Consider the following 21148-nt stretch of genomic DNA (forward strand, 5'->3'; position numbering starts at 1 on the left):
AGGGAAAAGGTTTTTTTTGTTGTTGTTGTTGTTGTTTTTGTATTTTTTTCACATTTTAAGGCATGAAACAGAGGGTATAGTTAGGATGGATAAGAGGAGGGTGGAGGGAAAAGTGGAGAAAATAAAAACTGAAGGTAATAAGGAGAGAATACAAATAACACGATCGTGCACATAGACGGAAAGATGGGTGGGCCTCACAGAAACCCGATATGATAAACTGACAAATACTCACCAAATTAGCATCGTTTTTGAAACAAAACCGAACGAGAAACACACAGTAAACATGGAGGTAAGAAAATAAAACTCAAAACGCGACAAACAACGACCGGAAACTTATCTTTAAGAAAGTCGGCAGAGACCCCCCCCCCCCCGGAAAGAACCAACTGTCACTCCAAACCCATAGCGAACCTCCTCCCGCCTCAAATTTTTTTTTTTAAATGGCAACATGCAGCACCACGAAATGGAAACTCGACAATGAACGAAGGTAAAGAAACAAGGTATTGCTTTGGTTCTTTACCTTCGTTCATTGTCGAGTTTGCATTTTGTGCTGCTGCATGTTGCCATTTCCAAATCAATGTGTACAATGTATACTTCTAATATGGAATAGGCAAAGCCGAGAAGCGAACGTAGAATTCTTCTTACATTCGATGCTGCAATTTCCGGTTACTTCGGCCTGGATTCGGGATCAGCGATCAAATAATGTAAATCACGATTAAAAATTATTTTTTGATGATGCGGGAGATATCGTTATTATAAAATTAGGTAGACTTAAAACTGCTGGAGTATTTACTCTCTAGTTTTGTTGTTAATTTTTTCGTCATAAAGGTGTGATTGGGTATACTATAGATCAAATTAATTATTTGTGCATTTCTATAACCGGGATAACACTACTGCATATTACCTCAACATGACCTTCACAACAACTACACCGCCGAAAACAGGATCTCATCTGAAAAAATAAATATTACCTCAACATTACCTTCACAACAACAACTACACCGCCGAGAACAGGATCTCATCTGAAAAAATCAATATTACCTCAACATTACCTTCATAACAACAACTACACCGCCTAGAACAGGATCTCATCTGAAAAAATTAATATTACCTCAACATCACCTTCACAACAACAACTACACCGCCAAGAACAGGATCTCATCTGAAAAAATAAATATTACCTCAACATTACCTTCACAACGACAACTACACCGCCTAGAACAGGATCTCATCTAAAAAAAATATATACTAGAACCGAACATAGAATTCTTCTTACATTCACTTCTGACTTGACCTATAATTTGTTCACAACTGTATACACAATTTCTGGTTACTTCGGCCTGGATTTGGGATCAGTGATCAAATAATGTAAATCACAATTAAAAATATTTTTTTGATGATGCAGGAGATATTGGTTCACGAAAAAATATTTTCACGAAAAAAATAAGTGACCACTATATTCGTTATTGTTGTGTGTTTGTTTGTCTATCTGTCTGTCTGTCTGGCTGTCCCGAGCATAGCTCCGTGGGTTTTGATTCGATCCTGATAAAATTTTGGTGGGAGGTTTATATCATGATCTAGTTGTGTTTTCCTAAGAATGGGCGTGGCGCGCCCATTATGGGTGGAGCCACGCCCAAAAAACGTGTTTTTTGGGGGTAGCCGATTTCAATTTGCATCTTCTCCTAGGGGGTTTGTTAAATCTGGCAGGGGTTTCGGTATTTGGTTAGCCCAATGACACCTGCATAGCCCCACGGAGCTCGATTTTTCATTTTCGTCCCAAGGTCAAGGTCACAAGGTCACGAACTGAGAAAATTGCGAATTTTGACATAAAAATCATACGACCACCCAAACTTTGAGAGCTTGGATGACAATATTTTTTATACATAATCTTGAGGTCATTCCCCACCTAAAGTCTTGAAACCATTTTACTCTATCTTGAACACCTTGCCCGTGGCGCCCCCTTCAAGTTTGTTTTTACGCTGATTTCATCAAAGTATGGATAATCCGAGGCGTGCAAAATGCCATATCGCCTATATGACGTTATATTGTTCCTGGAATGTTCCAGAGGAAGTTTTGCACCAAAGGTCATAATCCTTGACCTTTGACCTTTAAAGTTCACAAAGGTCAAATTTTCAAAGATGTGGGAATCGAACCAGGTTTTCAACCTTCTTCGACGAACTAACTCCAATAAGCTATAGCACGTATCCTGTTTCCTTATTTTAATGTCCACAACATTGTTTTGTGACCTTTAAAGGTTATGCAAAGGTCAAATTTTGAAAGTTGTTGAACGAAACCGGGTTTTCGACATTTTGCAGGTAATAACCTGTCACTCGTACCACATCATGTTGATCATTTTTTTATAACTTGGTCAAACATTATCACATTGTCTCATCCTTGACTTCTGAAACAATCTACATCGTCAAATACCGCTCGTGAACCATCATCGTCTTCAGACTTGTCTTTATTAAAATCAGTGGAGGAAATATACACCATGTCTGATATTTGGGTCTTTCATGTCTCCGACGATGCCTTTATCTCCCGGGACGCATCATTCCCCATGACAAAAACCTGAAGCAAAAGGGTCATACCGACGACACGGATTCCAAATTGCCAGGGTATTGTGTTGTTGTTGTTGTTGTTGTTTCCTATTCTCTCATGTGCATGCGTTAAGTATAAAGCTCACTACGTTCGCGATTAATACTGCCTATTATATCATTGGTTTCACTAAGCATGCACTGTAATTGATTATACAGTATAGTGAACCTTGAAATCCTTCATAATTCCTGGTTGTATATTGTCCAATGCTTTCTATTGTGCAAACTGATATATACTTTTTTTTTCAGGTATGCCACTGTCCCGTGAATGGCCATCAGCTGTTGTGTTATCCAATGCCTGGCTGTGATCCCAGCACAAATTATGAAACTTTTGAAAGTCAGGAGGCCTCCTATGGTCCTCATCGAGGTAGCTCAGACAGCAGTGAAGCATACAGTTATTATGAAGGTGTCAATGAATCTGGTAAGCCTTGGAGGTCTGTTTTAATGCATTCACATTTTTGCATGCAAGGAAAGCTTCAAAACATAAATTTATCATGCTCATAATTGTTTTTGTTCTTTAGAACACCCACCCAGTTCAGAAAGGATGCATGCAGTCGGATGGAACAGTGAAACCGAGCAAAACCTGGTCCGGGGTGATGAAGTCTCTTATCTACATTCACCTCTAAGTCCACCACCCCCAGTTATTGTACACGAAAGTGCAACTTCACCACCAAGGAGGCAGTCGCAGCACATTGCTAACTACTTGACAAGTTCAACAGAGGACATAGTTGAACAAGATGACGGTGCGCTTGAAACCAGATCAGATGGTTCCGTAGATGCCTTCACACAAAATGAACTTGAAACCTCTTACTGGAATCAGCAACCTCAAGTGGACTCTTGGACAAATACAGATGACGAACAACCAATTTTCCATGCCGAGATACCATCAGAGGTTCAAACTATGCCTGATGGGCACATTCCACCTGAATATTACACCGTATCTCAAGATTATACAACATCACATACTGAAGCCCAAGTGCCAGGCATCATTCCATCTGAACAATACAGAGCTCGTTCAGAATATACTCCCCCAGATCACCACTTTAATTTGGATGATAATGTATCGTATGGTCACTTAGACACCCAGTCTGAATTCATTCCAGAAGCAACGGATACATTAATTTATCAAGCACAACCAGATGATGACACCAGATTTCATGAAAGAGTCTCATCAGACTATTATGTTTTTTCAGACAATCACATCACATCAGATGGCCATGCAGAGGCACTTTCTCAGACTACCCCTGAAAATTACTTCACATCTCATGGTGGACCTTCAGATTATGGTAGTGAGTCTGATGTCCAACAGGCATCACAGAACCAACGAGAATCAGAGCATGACAGAAGGGAAGGTTATATGACACCACGTGATCATTATAATTCTGCTTACTTTGAGCAGGCTTCTGATGCTTTAGCCATAACAGAAGATCCAAGGACATCATCGTATCTTTCTGTTCCAGATAAACACTCCATATCAGATCCCGTCACAACAACCATTGATGAGCAATCACATGCACATCAAGTTGAACTATCAACCTCAGATGAGTATGCTACCCCCCACTACCAGACGTCACCAGAAGAATCAAGGACTTATGATAGTCCTACCACCACTGATCAGCATCCATCTGGAGAGTTTGATGATCCTTCTGAAGAGCAAGCTCCAGCACACCATCCAATGGGTTCAGAAGTTTACACGCCATTAGGAGATGAAACCAAAGCAACAAGTGCCACAGCTCACCGAGATATGGTCGAATGGATGGAATCGGCTCGACAGGTTGTACCTTATAGAGAAGTTACAATTGATGAACAAGTTGAAACAGATGGTTATGCAATACCACGTATTGATTCCACATTAGATCAGGAGCCCAATGCAGAAGACCATTACACCACTGCTGAGCCAATAGAATCTGAGTATGGAGTGAATGCAGGTCAGCAGATCACAGCAGACAAAGAAATGACAACAGATTATGGCATTGCTGCTGTCGATTATGTTGCATCACCTACTGATGGCCATTCAGATCAATATGTACAAGATCGGGTCGAATCAAACATGACTCCATCAACATTTCCAGATAGACCATCTTATGATGCCCCACCACTGGCTGAAGCAGAATCGGAGCATGACACCTTTTCCGATCACACCATAGCAGAAGATCTTGTGCAAGAAGATCATGCCATGACGACAGATAAGCATTTCACATCAGATGTTAAAATCACAAAAGATGTTCCAGAATCAGAATACACACTCACTTCGGACTATTATGAACCTGAGTATCAGACCGAGATAGATTATGTTGCAGCACCGACTGAAGATACCGTGGTTAATGATCACATTTCACCAGAGGATGCCTTATCGGATGAAGAAGGAAAACTTTCTACGAAAACAGAATCAAACCATGGTATCACAACCGATCAGACTGCACCGACGCATGCCTCCGAGGTATTGCATGAGATTTCATCACAAAAGGATATCACGACTGATGATTACGCCACAACAGATGATTACACTTCCTCACATAAAGACATAGCACATAATAAAATGGAATCGGGTTACAATATGCATTATGAAGAAACTAAACCAGGTATAAGAATCGAAGATCATCAGGTCACTTCACCAGATGAATATGTTATTTCGCATGCTGAGTCTGATGATCAATTATCGCATGGTCATATTTCACCAGAAGATAGACCGTTTGCACCAGAGGATGATGGTGGATTTGCTGATGAGATTGTATCAGATGAACAGGTTGTGACAGACCATGAGTTGAGCCAAGATGTTGTCAAAGGACTGGAAGATGAGACTCCAGACATTACTGCTTTTAGAGACCAAAATGTTCATGATGGTGTAATGATTTCACAAGAGGAAATTCCACTAGATTACTCGGCTACAACAGACAATGATTACTTCCTCCAAGAAGATCACATGACAACAGATGTTAAACAAAAGAAAACATCTGGAATCACACCACATTATGGTCCCACTTTAGAGCCGAGAACAGATGCCTACAAGGAATCGCATGGAGAAACAAAAGTGGAAAGTCGCAGGGAATCGGATTTTCTGATTCCTTCGGATCGTACCCAGAATGATTACCACGTCACAGCAGAACAGCAGCTTGCACAAGAGAGCGCAGCATCACCAGAGCAACCGCAGAGGGGTGACCACATCGAACCGTATTATCATGTATCACCAGAGCAACCGCAGAGGGGTGACCACATCGAACCGTATTATCATGTATCCCCAGAGCACCAAGTGACACCCGAGGGACATCTCGAGTATGCAGAAGAGCACCATGGAGGAGAGGATCATCATGCTGTAAGCACCAAAACTGGAGAGGAAAAAACCGAACACATCAAGGATGGAACCTCATATGGGATTAAAGATCACTGGGAAAGTGTAGTCTCAAATATGCCTGCAGAAGATGAGTTTGAAGAATCAGTACATGATTCAAGAAAGGAATTAGAAGAGACACATACACTGGAAGAAGGAAGAGATATTGAACGTGTCCAGCAGGGTGCTGTAGCTAAAGAACATGATGTGGTTCACCTTTCACGGACATCAGAGCATGAAGCGTCTTCAGGTGGGCCAGCTATTTCCACAGGATTCACCAGTGAAGGTCAGTTTATAAAATTTAATTCATGTTCATGAAACTTAAAGCCTTGATTAATGATAATTTTCAAACATAGTAACAAGGAAAAATGAGAAATAACTTTTCTTAAAGGGCATTGATGTCACAATGTTAGTGATCTTCCCTGCCTCCCCCCCCCCCCCCCCAACCACGTACACACACATACCTGAACATAACAAACTGCTCCAGAGATTGCTTGTTATTACTGGAAGGTAAGACCTTCAGATAATTAAAATAACGGAGCAGTGCTTCAAACTATGTATCCAATCATACCGAAGATTGAGCAAGTCACAATGAATATTTGGGAACTACGTCTTGATTGTTATTGCGTAGCAAATTGGAAGTCCATCTTTTTACCTTGTGTGTAACCAGTAATTGGGAGCAATCGGTTTCCTGAATATCAGTATCTGCAGTCCGACACATTGACTCATTGGAATATCTGTAATCTTATGACAATTGATCTTTTTTTTTTATAGGGGTGGGGTTCCTTTTAGAATCACTTTTGTGAGGTATAAAAGTATGACGACTGAAGAAATAAACAGATTAAAGGGCACAAATGTCGAACAAGGATGCATACGAAGTGCAAGATGTGCGGAACAAGTGTGGCAACTTGCACCAGTTTTATTATCATTATGCAAGTCCTGTTCAATGCTATTTGGGTGACAAAGAATCTGATAATCACACGGATGACTTGCAAGATGACATTTAGATCCTTGGTCATCTGCAATGGATAGAAGAGGAAGTATACTCTGTTACAGTGTATATGCTTCATAAGCCCCAGGAGGGGAAAGATAATATTCTCTCATTTCAAGGACTCCATGTTATAGTAAAATATAACATTTGAAGGTAATATGTTTTGTAAGTCATATAGAACTTTATATGAGGTAACTTGAACATCACGATTAACTTCTTCTGTCTTACTATATTTATGTAACAACATTGAGTGGTCGCACAAAGATGAAAATGGTATCGTATTAATCAACAAGGACCCCGGCAATCCAAAAAAAATATCCATTGGGACCACACAATGCACAGAGCATCAGTGCTGCCAAAGCAGTCTCCTGGGCTATTGGGCACCACCCTGGGCAGGTCACCACTTCAATGTAGGATACTCAAATGGCTCAATCATCCCAGCAAGCAGACACTCATTTTATGCTGATAATTATTTTGCCAGCCTCAAAAGGATAACAGGCTGAGTCAACCCCACCTGGTATTAATTCAACTTTGAGATTTGAACTCAGGACCCCAGGATGCCAAGCCCACCACCGTAACAATTATGCAAACACCAGGCATACCCTTGCAATGCAGGGTCATCAAGTATAATTGATATGGACAAAAACATTTTCATTATTCACATGGATAACTACCTGGACAAAACAGTTTACATGGCTTGGCGCCAAGTGTCGCGAGATGCTGCTGATTGACTGTTTAAGGCTCGATGCACTGTAATTGGCTCCTGGCAAGCGATGTCAATACACCTTCACTCTACCTATTTTTCTGCCATCTCAGCCAACTTGTCATGCAAGGCTGCTCGTTAACTTGACATTTAAGGCTTTTTTTTTCATATGGGAAATATGCCAAAACGTATAAGAAAAACAGTGACAGGAAGGAAAGAAAGAAAGATCCACCAAGATATTTTGAATTCAAAGAAACGACTAGATGCTGTAGCATGAGACTCATGTTTTGAAAACTTCTGCCCCATCTCCTGAAAGCGGAGATCCTTTCAAGCCAACTCAGAGGAACAATTGCAATATTACCAAGACTTGTGTCGGCAACATCTGCTCGAGCTTTCCATTCACTCTCAAAAGGATGAAATTTCCAGTAAGGCTTGCCGATTGTTTGATCAACAAGGACTGAGGTCAATCCTTAGGTTGTATCTCCCACAACACGATTTTAGTCATGGCCAACTTTATGAACTGCATTATCATGTGCAATGTCTTCGAGAGAGGGAGCAGAAGTTAAAGCCCTGATACCAGATGATAGACAAACAAGAAATGTTGACCTGGAGTTATTAAGATAAAAAGAGTCTTTTCAGACACAGTTGAAGTATATATTTTTAACGATCCCACTGGTGCAATTTCTTTCAATGTGGAATTTCTCTTCAATTTTTGCATTGCGCCCTAATAACCATGCCTTTACAGCTCTCACATATTTAAAATAACCATTCCTTTCATTCCATGAGGCACATAAGGCTGCTGAGGCAGTTACATTTGGCGAGGGAGTACAATCCTGGACGGGTCACCACTCTGACACAGGATACTCAAATGGCTTATTACCCCCATTAAGCTGGTACTCATTTTGTCGACCTCAAAAGGATGACAGGCTGAGTCAACTCACCTGGTGTTATTTCAATGGCAAGGCAGGGGCTCAAGCTCAAGACGCTAACATGTTAAGCCAGCCACTTTTACCGTTAAGCCAACAACAGGCTTACACATCTAAAAGCATTATTTCAAATAAAACTAGAGTAATTCGACTGTGCACAGTCGACGGGTATGCCTCCGCTCTCCCGCACAAACACTTGATCATTGACATATTTGACCCTTGACCTTTATCACATCTGGCCCAAAATCGAATCAGTTAATTGTCCTGTCTAACTTTACCTTTGTACCAAGTTTGATGAAATTCTGTCCAACATTTCTTGAGTTAGGGCATAAACAGTAAAATTTCAGAGTTTGACCTTGACCTTTATCACATCTGGCCCAAAATCTAATCACTTAATTGCCCTGTCTTACTTTGCCTTTTTACCAAGTTTGATGAAATTCTACAATTTGCTTCTTGAGTTATCGCGTAAACGAAAATCCAGACGGACGGACGGACAGACAACCCGGAAACATAATGCCTCCGGCGCCCTTGGTACGGATACATAATAATAAAAAGTGTAAACGAGTATTATATGGCCTACATAAACAACATATACCTATTTTAATTATGAACAGTATGTGTAGGAAGATTACAAGCCCAGGCCAGGAATTGAACCAATTGAACCCAGGCTTCTAGTGAATTACACTGAACAACAAAAAATTTTTTTACTGGAGATGTGTAAAGTGATTTAGACTAATTTGGGTACGCTGATTTCAAAAATCATAACCGTTTTGCTGTATCACGTCAGGATTTTCAGTAAAAGAAATATTCCCATTGCCTAGAAGTCAGGATTTCAATGAAATTTACAAAAATTCATTTATTCATTTATTTCATCATGAATGCTTCAAAATTATAGAAATTACAGAAAAACTCCACTAGAATGGAATTAAAAATGCTTTAGGCATTTGGCTTTGCGTTTGTGCTGCTCTGTGTCAGTTTCACGATGCAGGAACCAGCAGAAATCGCCCATCATGTTCGGGTTGTGCCGCCATTGGTAACGCGTCTCCATGAGTGAAATCTCTTGGTGGAATCGCTCGCCGTGCTCGTCCGAGACTGCTCCCAAGTTGTCAGGGAAGAAGTTCAGGTGCTGGTGTAGGAAATGGATTTTCAGGGACATCCTGGAGCCAAGTTTCCTGAAGGACTCCAGCAGCTGCTGCACTATTTCTTCATAGTTGTCCACGCGCTCGTTCCCCAAGAAGTTGTCCGTCACAGCTTTGAAGCTCCTCCACGCTGCCAGCTCTTTGGGGTTTAGAGTTGTCGGAAAAGTTTCGTCCTTCATAATCTGTCGGATTTGCGGTCCAACAAAGACACCAGCCTTGATCTTGGCCTCCGACAAGGTGTTGCCAAACTTTTCCTTGAGGTATAAAAAAACCCACGCCCATAAAAACCCACGCCCATTCAGATCCATTGCCCGTACAAAACTTTTCATCAAGCCGAGCTTTATGTGGAGTGGTGGAAGGAAAACCTTGGCTGGGTCGACAAGGGCGACATGCTTCACGTTGTGTCGACCAGGTACATGCTCTTTTCGCTCTTCCCAATCTTTCTTCGTCCAGTGATTCTTGTCGTCTCTGCTATCCCAGAGACAAAGGAAGCACATGTATTTCGTGTAGCCTGACTGCAGCCCTAACAACAGCGCCACCACTTTCAAGTCTCCGCAGATGTGCCAGTTGAAGTCATTGTACTTGATGGAATCAAGCAGCTGCCGCATAGTCTCATAGGTCTCTGTCATGCCGAACGCGTGAGCCAGTGGGACTGATGGTTTCTCGTTGCCATTGTGGAGCAAAACAGCCTTCAAGCTGTTCTTCCCCGAGTCGATGAAGAGGCGCCAGTCTGCAGGATCGTGATCACACCCAAGTTCTTTCAACAGACCGTTGATGTCACTGCAGAATGTCATCGTGTCTTCCATCTCAAAGAACTCAGCCATGTCTCTGTGACGTGCTCTGAACAAGGATATCTTGGTGTTAGGTTCAAGTAGATTCCACAGCTGCAGCCTTGATCCAAGCAGCTCTGCCTTCACCTTTGACAGCGAGAGATCTCTTACAAGATCATTTAAGTCTCCCTGGTTCAGAAGGTGTGATTCTTGAGTGTCGGGTTCAAAAGGTTCATCATCACCATCCTCTTCACCACTGCTTACAGCTATGTTCTGATCAGCTGGAGGTGTTGGAACGGGGTTCTCGTCATCATGAGGCACAGGTTTACGAGCAGAGACGCAGTCAGCGTACTTGATGTGACCTTTATTCTTCTTGTTGAAGCCGGCGATGCTTGTGCAGCAGAAATAACAATCATCATGATGATTCTGCGGCTCACGCCATATCATGGGCACCGCAAATGGCATGCTCGCGCGCTTGCCCACCAACCACTGAGTCAAGGTTGTGTGACAGCTTGTGCAGCAGATGTGTGGTGCCCAGCTCTGTTCTTGGTCCCCCACCTTACACCCGAAGTAGTGAAAGTAGGCGGCCTTCATTTTCACTGCTGTAGATATACTTCGCTGTTGATCTTTTTGGTATACCGACCACAGACATAACAGAAGTTGTCAGGATGATTGGTACAGGAACGCCTACTCATCTTTATCTGAAAGAAAGAAATATAACACAAGTTAACAACAATTGTACGAAATAGACATGTTAAAGACATATGTAAATTTCATTGAAATCCTGACTTCTAGGCAATAGGAATATTTCTGTTCCTGAAAATCCTGACGTGATACAGCAAAACGGTTATGATTTTTGAAATCAGCGTACCCAAATTAGTCTTAATCACTTTACACATCTCCAGTAAAAAAAATTTTTTGAAATTTGTTGTTCAGTGTTAGTAGTGATCTAGTACCAGCACTGTGATCTGAGCTACCTGGGCAACACAATTCTCCCACACATAGAAACACCACTCTCTTTCCTCCACCACTTTTGGGGCACTCACTGCCAACCATACGAGCAGTGACAGCCTGTTCTAACCCTGGTCGGGTGCGTAATTTCTCCACATATATGTATTAATTATTACAATCCTGTTCATTTGTAGCTTTTTTGCATTTCACAAATCTATTTATAATCTATATAATGGAACAAATGCATATGATTATGTATGTATGTTTGCATGTATGTATATCTGCTCTTTACCCATTGGTTGAACACCTGACTTCACATCACCCACAAATGTAACCTGAAATACTTAACCTAAAATACCCAGAGGACCTAAAAGACCCCCCCCAAGGACTCAAAACACCCCAAAGATTCCAAAGACCCAAAAATGTGACTTCAAGTCCCTAACCCCACCTCCTCCAACACCCACACACAATCCCATGTCTTTGTTGACCCCCATCTCACCACAACCAAACTCTGTGCTCCCCTCCCCCTTTCTTCAAATCCTCAAACCCCTCAATCGCAACTCTGCTCCTTCTCTGCCCTCCTCCCCCAAGCCAACTCTGTCATCCACGCCCCCTTTCTTCACTGAAATTATGGATCTTACTGAAATTGAGTTGTCATCAAATATTTCTGCAAAGTTGGTGCCAGCTCACATAAAATCTGCAAATGAGTGGTGGACATGTATGACAAAGGTGTGCACTCATATTCTACAGTTGCCAGATTGGTGGCTGACTTTAGGCATGGACGTGAGTCTCTTGAAGATAACGACAGGTCAAGACAACCCACAAATGCTTCTGATCTACAAACAATTTCCCATGGCAAGGCATTAATCATGGAGGATCACTGCATCAAGGTCACCAAAACAGCCACATAACTTGAAATGTTTCAATACACCATTTCACCAACAAGCATGAGCACTTGGGTTTTTCCAAGGTCTCATTGAGACGAGTTCCCTAATCCTTATCACCTCAGCAAGATGGACAGCAACATCTGTATCATATTACAAACTCCTTTAATTGGTTGAAAAATACCTGGCCAACTTTATCACTCATCTGGTAACCTATAATGAAATGTGGCTTCACCTCCAGGATCCTGAAACCAAATTGGAATCCATGCGATGAAAGTCCAAAAGAACACCACCATGCAAGAAATTTCACACACAATCCTCACCCAGCAAAAGTTTATCCTCAGTTTTCTGGGATGCCAAGGGAATCCTTCTGATTAATATAATCTGTCTCGTAAAATTACATCACAGTTGAACATTATTCCATCCTCACGCAACAATTTCTGCAGGCCATCAAAGATAAATGCCGTGAGATATTTATAAAGATGTTCTCCTCCTTCACTTCAAAGCACTTGCACACAAGATCTGTTACTAGTCTAACAGAGCTCCTGGACCATGACCAGAGGGAGAAAAATTATTTATTGAAGAAGATTATGAAATGATGAAACCTGGGTCCATCATTTGACATGAGTCGAGGCAAGCCAAGATGGAGTGGCTTTCTGACTGTACAAAGGAGGATCGAGTCACGATGAAAAAAAAATCAGATTCAATGTCAATTCATCATCCAGAGAGCTTATAACAAGAGTGGTTTGCATCCTTAACGTGGTTTAAATCATATGGAATTTCTTGAAAGTGGGAGAACATCAATGATTTGGATAAGAGTGACTTGATGTACTGTAAAGTGGGACAAGCAATACATTGAGGATGGCTCAGTAAGCTATCTTATTGTGACTTTACTACATGATAATTCTCGTCCTCATATGGCAATTGTCACCACTACTACTCGAGCAGAGATCTGTTTGGACGATACAGCCATACTTGTCATCTTGTGATTGTCATCTCTTTCGAGCATTTAAAGACGATCTTGATGGCATTATGTTTACAAATGTTGAAAACGTCAAAGCACGTGTTCTGGAATGGCCGCGTACCCATCCCAAGATTTCTACAACGATGGTATTAAGGCGCTGTGACATCATTGAGACAAATGTGTACGAAGTACAACAATGCAATCATATTGAGAGAAAAAGGTGACATCACATCAATTGTCCTGCACTGTACTTTCTTTTAACATTCCAAATTAAAAAGGAAGTCAAGTTTAAACCACCCTCAACATTATTTATTGAATCAACATGAGAGAGAGACAGAGAGATAGAGACAGAGAGCCATTATGCTTTTGGTAGAGAGAGGGACCAACATATGCACACTTTCAATGTCGATGACATCAGCAACCACTGAGGTGGTCACAACTACTTCTTGGGGCACAACACCACCCTCTTGTTCATGCTCGTGCTCATCCCGTACATGATCAGGAGCACTGTCAACATCCACCAGAGCTAGAACTGCAAATTTGTTTTCCATTTCCAAAGCAGCGAGCGAGCTGGCTGTGTCTACATGAAGGCCGTGTAGTTTGCTCGATGGCGCAAGCTTTGTAGAAACGCTCACAATTACATCATGACCGTTGATGTTAGGACGCTTGTTTCTTCGGGAGTGAACGGTGACAAAACCCTCGTCGTCTACTTGAGATTCTTTAACTTCTGCATTTGTTTTCCAGGGCTGATTATGGGAGGTGTCTGCACGTTCCAACACTCTAGAGTCTAGATGTACCACTAGTGCTTGGCTTGGGTTCTGAAGCTCCAGGTGCATCATTAGTGCTTGTTCTGGGCTCCTGGTATTGAGAGTCCTCATTAGGTTCCACACATTGAGACTCACCATGATGAACGTTTGATTTTGGACATGCATTCTTTAAATGTCCATGCTTGCCACAAATAAAGCATGTTATCACTTTAGTGGCAATATAAACTCAGTAGCTACGATCTTTATATTTAAGAGTGACAGCAGTACTAAGTAACCGTGCACCATTCTTCAAAACAATATAACAGTGACGTCGGAACGACATAAAGTGTCGAACCGAAACGCCAGAATGCAAACGTAATGGGATCATGGAAATCCGTGACACAACCGTCCCAAAATTACTTAAAGCTGAGATAATCTCCTCACTTTTAAAGAAAGGTGGAATATTTGATATAATAATTTTAACAGCAGGTGTGTCCAAAGGATTTGCAGAAACAAAAAGATCCGGCGGGAGAGGCAAGCCGGATTCGACCGTCTGAGCAACGTATCACTCTTCAGACAAAAATATCACAACAGGTTGATTCATCCTCGACGCTACGAGAATGTTTTCGAGCCCAATGAGCTCTCCGAAACCCATTACGACATCATCAACACTGACTCCATCCGATGGACAAACTATGACCCCGTTCTTTGGAGTGAGTTCCTCATACACACGATGATGCAATCGTACATTTGCCATAATGTGAAACAATACAAAGTAAATTGAGGGATCAAGAAACCAAAAGCAAACCTGCCACAAGCAAAACTAGCAAGTGGAGGGAAACAAAAGATTAATATGAACGAAGTATTTAGCGAAGAAAAAGGCTAAACGGAGAAACACAGCAAGTAGTAAAGCAGGCCCAAAAACCAGGAAGTCCTGAACAGGCCTGCAAAACACTTACTGTGCGTGCTCTCTTTCTCGCTCCTGTCTCAACAAAGAAAGGAAACACAGGAGAAAAACTCACAACCACAAACAAGGACACAAGGGGAGTGAAAAGGGGATAGGAAAAACACCAACAGGACACAGCACTCACAGCTTCACTCACAGAGCCGCTATGATGCCACACCTACGCACAACTCACCAACAACCAGCAGGGGGGAGGGGGAGAGGGAGAGAAAGAAAGAGAGAAAGAGTATGAGAGAGAGAATGAAAGAGAGAGAGAGAGAGAGAGAGAGAGAGAGAGAGAGAGAGAGAGAGAGAGAGAGAGAGAGAGAGAGAGAGAGAGAGAGAGAGAGAGAGAGAGAGAGAGAGAGAGAGAGAGAATGAAAGAGAGAGAATGAAAGAGAGAGTATGAAAGACAGAGTATGAGAGAGAGAGAGAGAGAGAGAGAGAGAGAGAGAGAGAGAGAGAGAGAGAGAGAGAGAGAGAGAGAGAGAGAGAGAGAGAGAGAGAGAGAGAGAGAGAGAGAGAGAGAGAGAGAGAGAGAGAGAGAGAGAGAGAGAGAGAGAGAGAGACAGAGACAGAGAGAGAGAGAGAGAGAGAGAGAGAGAGAGAGAGAGAGAGAGACAGAGACAGAGACAGAGACAGAGACAGAGACAGAGACAGAGACAGAGACAGAGAGAGAGAGAGAGAATTTGTATCTAAGCCCATCAAAAATGATGGGTTGGAATTATTTTATATGAAATATTTATGGGACGTTTCGTTGTGATGGTACAGCCTCGTGAGTGTGCCAAAGTCTGAAGCCTCGGCCTATTGTCAGGTGTGCTTGTATCTCCTTTATTTATTAGACATCCTACAGACGTAAATGGACACTTGTATTACAATGTGCATGTTGCACATAATGTGCAGCGAATTTCACCTCCCTATGCCTTGTATGTATTGTTATTTTTAAATGCTTCTGTACACCACCCTTGAGGCCCAGTTGCAAGTCACCGTTTATAATTCCAATAGAAGAGACGTAATTACTCTTTTATGAAAAAATGTTTTTCAACTTTTTTATTATTATTCCTGAAAAAGAGACCACAGTGAAAACACAGTCGTGTTAAAAGATTGGCCGTGAAAACCCCACTTAAATCGTCTCTATGAAAGGGGACAGACAAATACACAAACACACAAATACACATTGTGTTTTTTACAGGTAGATGAGAATGAGAACACCTTGGGAAAATCATTGAACCAATTAGTATATACCTCATAAACTGTTAAAATGCTGTTGTTGTTGCTCATACAATGCAACCTTCATTAATTTCTCATCCAGTCGGTCAGGTTGCTTCTCAGGATATTCATGATGAGATCTTAATCGATGAGAGCATTGTATTTGCAATGGCAAAGGTTGATGAGATATATTCAATAATAGTAATCCAGTTATAATCATTTAGAAGGTGCAAAAGATGGTATGCCTGGTGTTAGCTTAATGGTAAGGGTGGTGGGCTTGTAATCCTTGGATCTTGTGTTCAAATCCTCCCTTTTCTGTTGAATTAATACCAGGTGGGGTTGACTCTGCCTGTCATCCTTTTGACGTCGGCAAAATGAGTGCCTGTGTCATCTGATATCCTGTGTCTTGCTGATATCCTGTGTCAGAGTGGTGACCCGTCCAGGATTGTGTCCAATAGCCAAGGAGACTGCTGAGGCAGCACCAACACTCTGCACAGAGTATGGTCCCAATAGATGGATGGAAAATATGGTCGGTTCATTTAAAAACACAACCGACAAACTCAGAGAAATGTAAGCACATTATTCAAACAGATGCCACAGTATTTTTCTGCTCCCTTTAGTACCTTAGCTTGAGATAAGTTTGTGTAGCTCTGTAAGACTGGCAGAAACAATATTTACCCCGTGTGCATCATGCAAAGTGGGGTTAAGCAATTGGTTCACTCTGTTTGTCTGTCTACAATCGATGAACTACTTAATTTCAATTGAATTTTAGACTGAATACTGCAGAACAGGAATCGGAGCATGCAAACCTGCCATTTAGCAGTAATCTGCTTGCCTGTCTGGCAATCAAATGAAATTGAAAATCATTCCAAGCAGGAAACTTACTGTTTTTAAGGACATCATAAAGGACATAAACGATAAACACAAAGAACGAATGTAACATGTTAAATAAGGTGGTGTAAAAGACGGTGCATCAACGGTGGTAAACTTCCAAGTCAATGACATTATTTTTTTTTCTACAGACTTTAAAACTTTTATTTTATTTCAATTGAATTATATATTTGAACACTTTAGAACACAAATCGCCTTGTTTGCATTTACAAAAACCTTCAGTTTAGCATACTTGGGTTCAACTTTACGCCTTCTCGACCATTCAAATTTCCGCACGTTATGAGGGTGAAGTAACAGCGACATTCATACAAAATGGCGGCCCCAAGCAATGCAACCCCAGAGCTAAATTCATCCAAATAATGTTTGTTTCGTGCCTCTTTTTTTCTCAAAGATCATTACAAAATTGTCAGTTTCTCTGAGAAGAGTTGGTAGAAGATTCAGCTCTGGAATGTTCAATTTGACCAATCGGCTTCGTATGGATGCCATCACTCCTGTTCAAAGTTCACACACAAAGCTAATACAGATCACGCTCGGAAATGCAAAACAAGAGTTAAAAAGACCCTTCCCATGTCCTTTTTCTCAAGACTGCAAGGGATAAGGTGTTCCATGAACTCTCTCGTTTTGAAATTGTTTTATCTCTTTCCTCTTCTTCTTCTTCGTCCTCAATTCCCTTTATATGGGGTGAGGCCTAATGGTACCAAGATGCAGCTGCCCCACCTTTTGTACAATACTAATCCACTGCCCTCTATCCTCAGCCAACTCTGTCCACTCTCCTGCCACCCCCATCTTACCGACATACCTCCTCACACAATCTTCCCATTTCAGCTGAGGTCTACCACTTTTCCTCCTACATTGCTTCCTCAACCTAAGGAATATGAAAAAGTTCTCACCCATTAGTGTATTCTCAGCTGGACAGTTATGATATTCTTCTTGGACCCATACTCTTGAGCAGAGCATTGGAACTGCTAAAGCAATTTTTCCTTGGCTATTTGGCACGATCCTGAACGGGTCACCACTCTGACCATTTCTTGGAGCACAGTTGTGCCAATGATGCTGTGCCTCTCTACCAGTACTCTGGTACTCATTTCACCGACCTCAGGAGGATGACAGGCTGAGTCAACCCCACCTGGTGTTAATTCAGCAGCCAACAGGGCTCAAACTCAGGACCATGGAATCCCAAACCAGCCATCATAACCACGAAGCCAACACCAGGCTTACAGTTATGATATACATTGTGTTTTTCAATGTGGGCTCATGTCAGTGCACAGTGAAAGCACGTGAATGTCTTAATACAACTGCTCAGCAGCATTTCTCTATTAAATAGTACCTGTACTGTGTCATACTCGCATGTATATACACAGCAGTCTCGTTGGTCTCGTCGGTGCAATGAAAATCTGTTATACCAGGTAACTTGCCCCCGCGTTAAGAAGAATTGTTAACAACAACAAGATGGATCTCATTTGGAATTCAGAGGATTCAATGTTTACTGTCACGTAAGAAGTGCTAGTCCAGAAATGAGTGACCAGGGTTAAATCAAAAGTAATTTGTGACAAAGGAGTTTTAATTACTTGGATAAAGAACCACTTTCCCTCATTTAAAATTATGGGCCAAATTATTAAAAAGGTTTTGCAATCACATTTGTGTCTGATAGGGTGGTACAGAGAGGTAGTACATTTACCTGTACTCTTGAGCTGTTTTGTCTGGATTTGATACCCAATCCGACTGATTTGTCGGACAGACGTTAAGTTTGGTTCATCCATTAAGTTTGGTTCATCCATTAAGTTTGGTTAAGTTTGGCATTAGGCAGTGCATGGATGTTAAAGATGTTACCTTGCCTTATGATCAGGGCCGGATTTATGCATGGGCAAGCTGGGCAGTTGCCCAGGGGCCTCCACAACCAGGGGGCCTCCACATATTTCATGAAAAAAAAATTGTAAGGAAAAATGTATTTGTGAGTGCCTGAATGGTAGTTGGTAGTTAGTGGAACAGATATAAGATATTCATCTTATCTCATTCTCTCTTTTATATAGAAGTTCAGATTCTTTGTTCTTGAATAATATACTTTATGGATGACTGTAAATATGTTTTGTCACCTTTTTAGTATTCTAAAGTAGGGTGGGCCTCCACCACTGAAGGCTGCCTAGGGGCCACCACATGTCTAAATCTGGCCCTGCTTATGATGAAGAGTGTGTGTTTTTACTGGTAACTTGAAGAAATTACGAAATCCTGTCCCCTACATTTAGTTGAAGGCCAGACCTTGGGAGCAGGTTCGTGAAAGACTCGGGTGAAACTTTTTCTCTGGGAGTAAAAGAGGCCATAAATGAATTAGTATTGTCATCGTTTTGCAGACACAGTTAGAGACTTGTGTGGGAAATATGTCAGAAAGTTCTCTACATTCTCAGGTAATTGGAAATTATTGTGGTGTGTATATATATATATATATATATATATATATATATATATATATATATATATATATATATATATATATATAACAAGGAAGCAGGTAGTTTTGGGGTTATTGAGTGTTTTAGGATGAGAACCTAAGTATTAGAAACAAAGATGGAGTTTTTGCACTCCACCTTGCCATTTTCTGTGTGAGTCATTCATCCATTTTACAAAGAGGAGGGATATATGTCAAACATAGTCCTAGTATGCCTGGTGTTGGCTTAATGGTTAGGGTGGTGGGCTTAGGATCCGTGTATCCTGAGTTCAAATCCCACTCGGCTGTTGAATTAATACCAGGTGGGGTTGACTCTGCCTGTCATCCTTCCGAGGTCGGCAAAATGAGTGCCAGCATGCTGGTATCCTGTGTCGGAGTGGCGACCCGTCCAGGATTGTACCCAATAGCCAAGGAGACTGCTTCGGCAGCACCAACGCTCTGCACAGAGTATGGTCCCAGTGGATGGATGGATGGATAGTCCTAGTGAGGTGCCTGCAGGTCTTGGTGGTTGGGGAGGTTGGCGAATATGAAGAAAAAAGCAAACAGTTGAGACATTTGGTAAGTTAAGCTTTTACAAGCCATAAACATGGTGCACTGAAGGTTTTTGTTTAAATGTTTCTAAACAGAATGAATCACGAGTGAGGAAATGGCCTTTTCTGCTCTTTAGAAGCATTCATGGAGGTGACTCCCTAAGCCAAACATGAGACACATCCAAAGCACCGCTGTGTGAAAGGCATAAGGTGTATCCGTACTCAAATCTTTGCTTGGAATTGGCTGCTGATTTTAAAGGAAACAAAATTGCAACAGATGTCATTAACTTTTTTTCCCTCATTCAAATAGGCCTACCCTTTCAACATCTGCCAGTTATGTAGACGATCCACCGGAAAATAGACCTTCAAACCTTTCAATGGGAACCCTGTTCACTTTGAGTCCAAATAGAGAAAGCTCTCTCTTTTTTTTTCTTTTTTTTTTCAAACCCACACCCACTAAATTGCCCACATTTACATCACCACACTGAAAACAGTTTTTCAAGAGCAGAACATGGAAACAAACCACAAACAGTGGTTTGTCTAACGTAAAGTAGGGTGAGGCAAAATGTCCTTGTCGGGAGTGGTGGAGCAAGATGCTGCTCCCCCACCCACCTGCACACTCCCGTATACTCATTCAGCTCCTCAATACTGTTGTCTCTACCTTATGACAGAACCCTCTCCCATGTAGATGTTCAGAATACCGATCTTAGCATAAAACCAGGACAGAGAATGTTGTACGGAGAAGGGGGGTTGGGGTGGGAATTCTGTCCCACCTTCCCAACCTTTGTCTACACAGGCAAATATACACCAATACAGTTTAATTAACTTTCAAAAGTTTTATTCAAACACTTATTGAGTTGTTTTGTATTTTAAACATATTAAACAGATACAAATATCATATTCTTATTTTCCCCTTCCCATATTCCTCCTGACCTAAAACAATATGCATTTATAATCTGCACCTCCCTTCTCTAATCCCTAAAAAAACACAAGTTGATCAGTTTTACACTTATCCTTTTATGCATTATAAGCTGTTGCCTCTTTCTTTCATAAGTGGTTCTGTGTCATTATTACATGAATGCTTGTGTGAAATGTTTGTGTTATGGTGGGATGTAGTGCAGGCTAGGCAGCAGGAATTG

The 21148-nt window shown here is 41.5% G+C and overlaps 1 protein-coding gene across 3 annotated transcripts in view; it reads left to right on the forward strand.

Annotated features, from left to right (window-relative positions):
* LOC147014207 (uncharacterized) overlaps window positions 1-21148 on the forward strand; it is a 137029-nt gene that overhangs the window by 37979 nt on the left and 77902 nt on the right. For 2 of the 3 annotated variants that reach the window (XM_085851977.1, XM_085851978.1), the window contains exons 4-5: window positions 2841-3012; window positions 3113-6205. In XM_085851977.1, coding sequence (XP_085708103.1) covers window positions 2841-3012; window positions 3113-6205 — 3265 coding nt within the window. Of the gene's footprint in view, window positions 1-594; window positions 702-2840; window positions 3013-3112; window positions 6206-21148 lie in introns of those variants that run through there. The other variant, XM_085851979.1, reaches the window with a different exon arrangement.

The sequence above is a fragment of the Eptatretus burgeri genome, chromosome 13 (assembly GCF_056783735.1).
Source record: "Eptatretus burgeri isolate ZD-2024b chromosome 13, Ebu_testis_v1, whole genome shotgun sequence".
Taxonomy (NCBI): domain Eukaryota; kingdom Metazoa; phylum Chordata; class Myxini; order Myxiniformes; family Myxinidae; genus Eptatretus; species Eptatretus burgeri.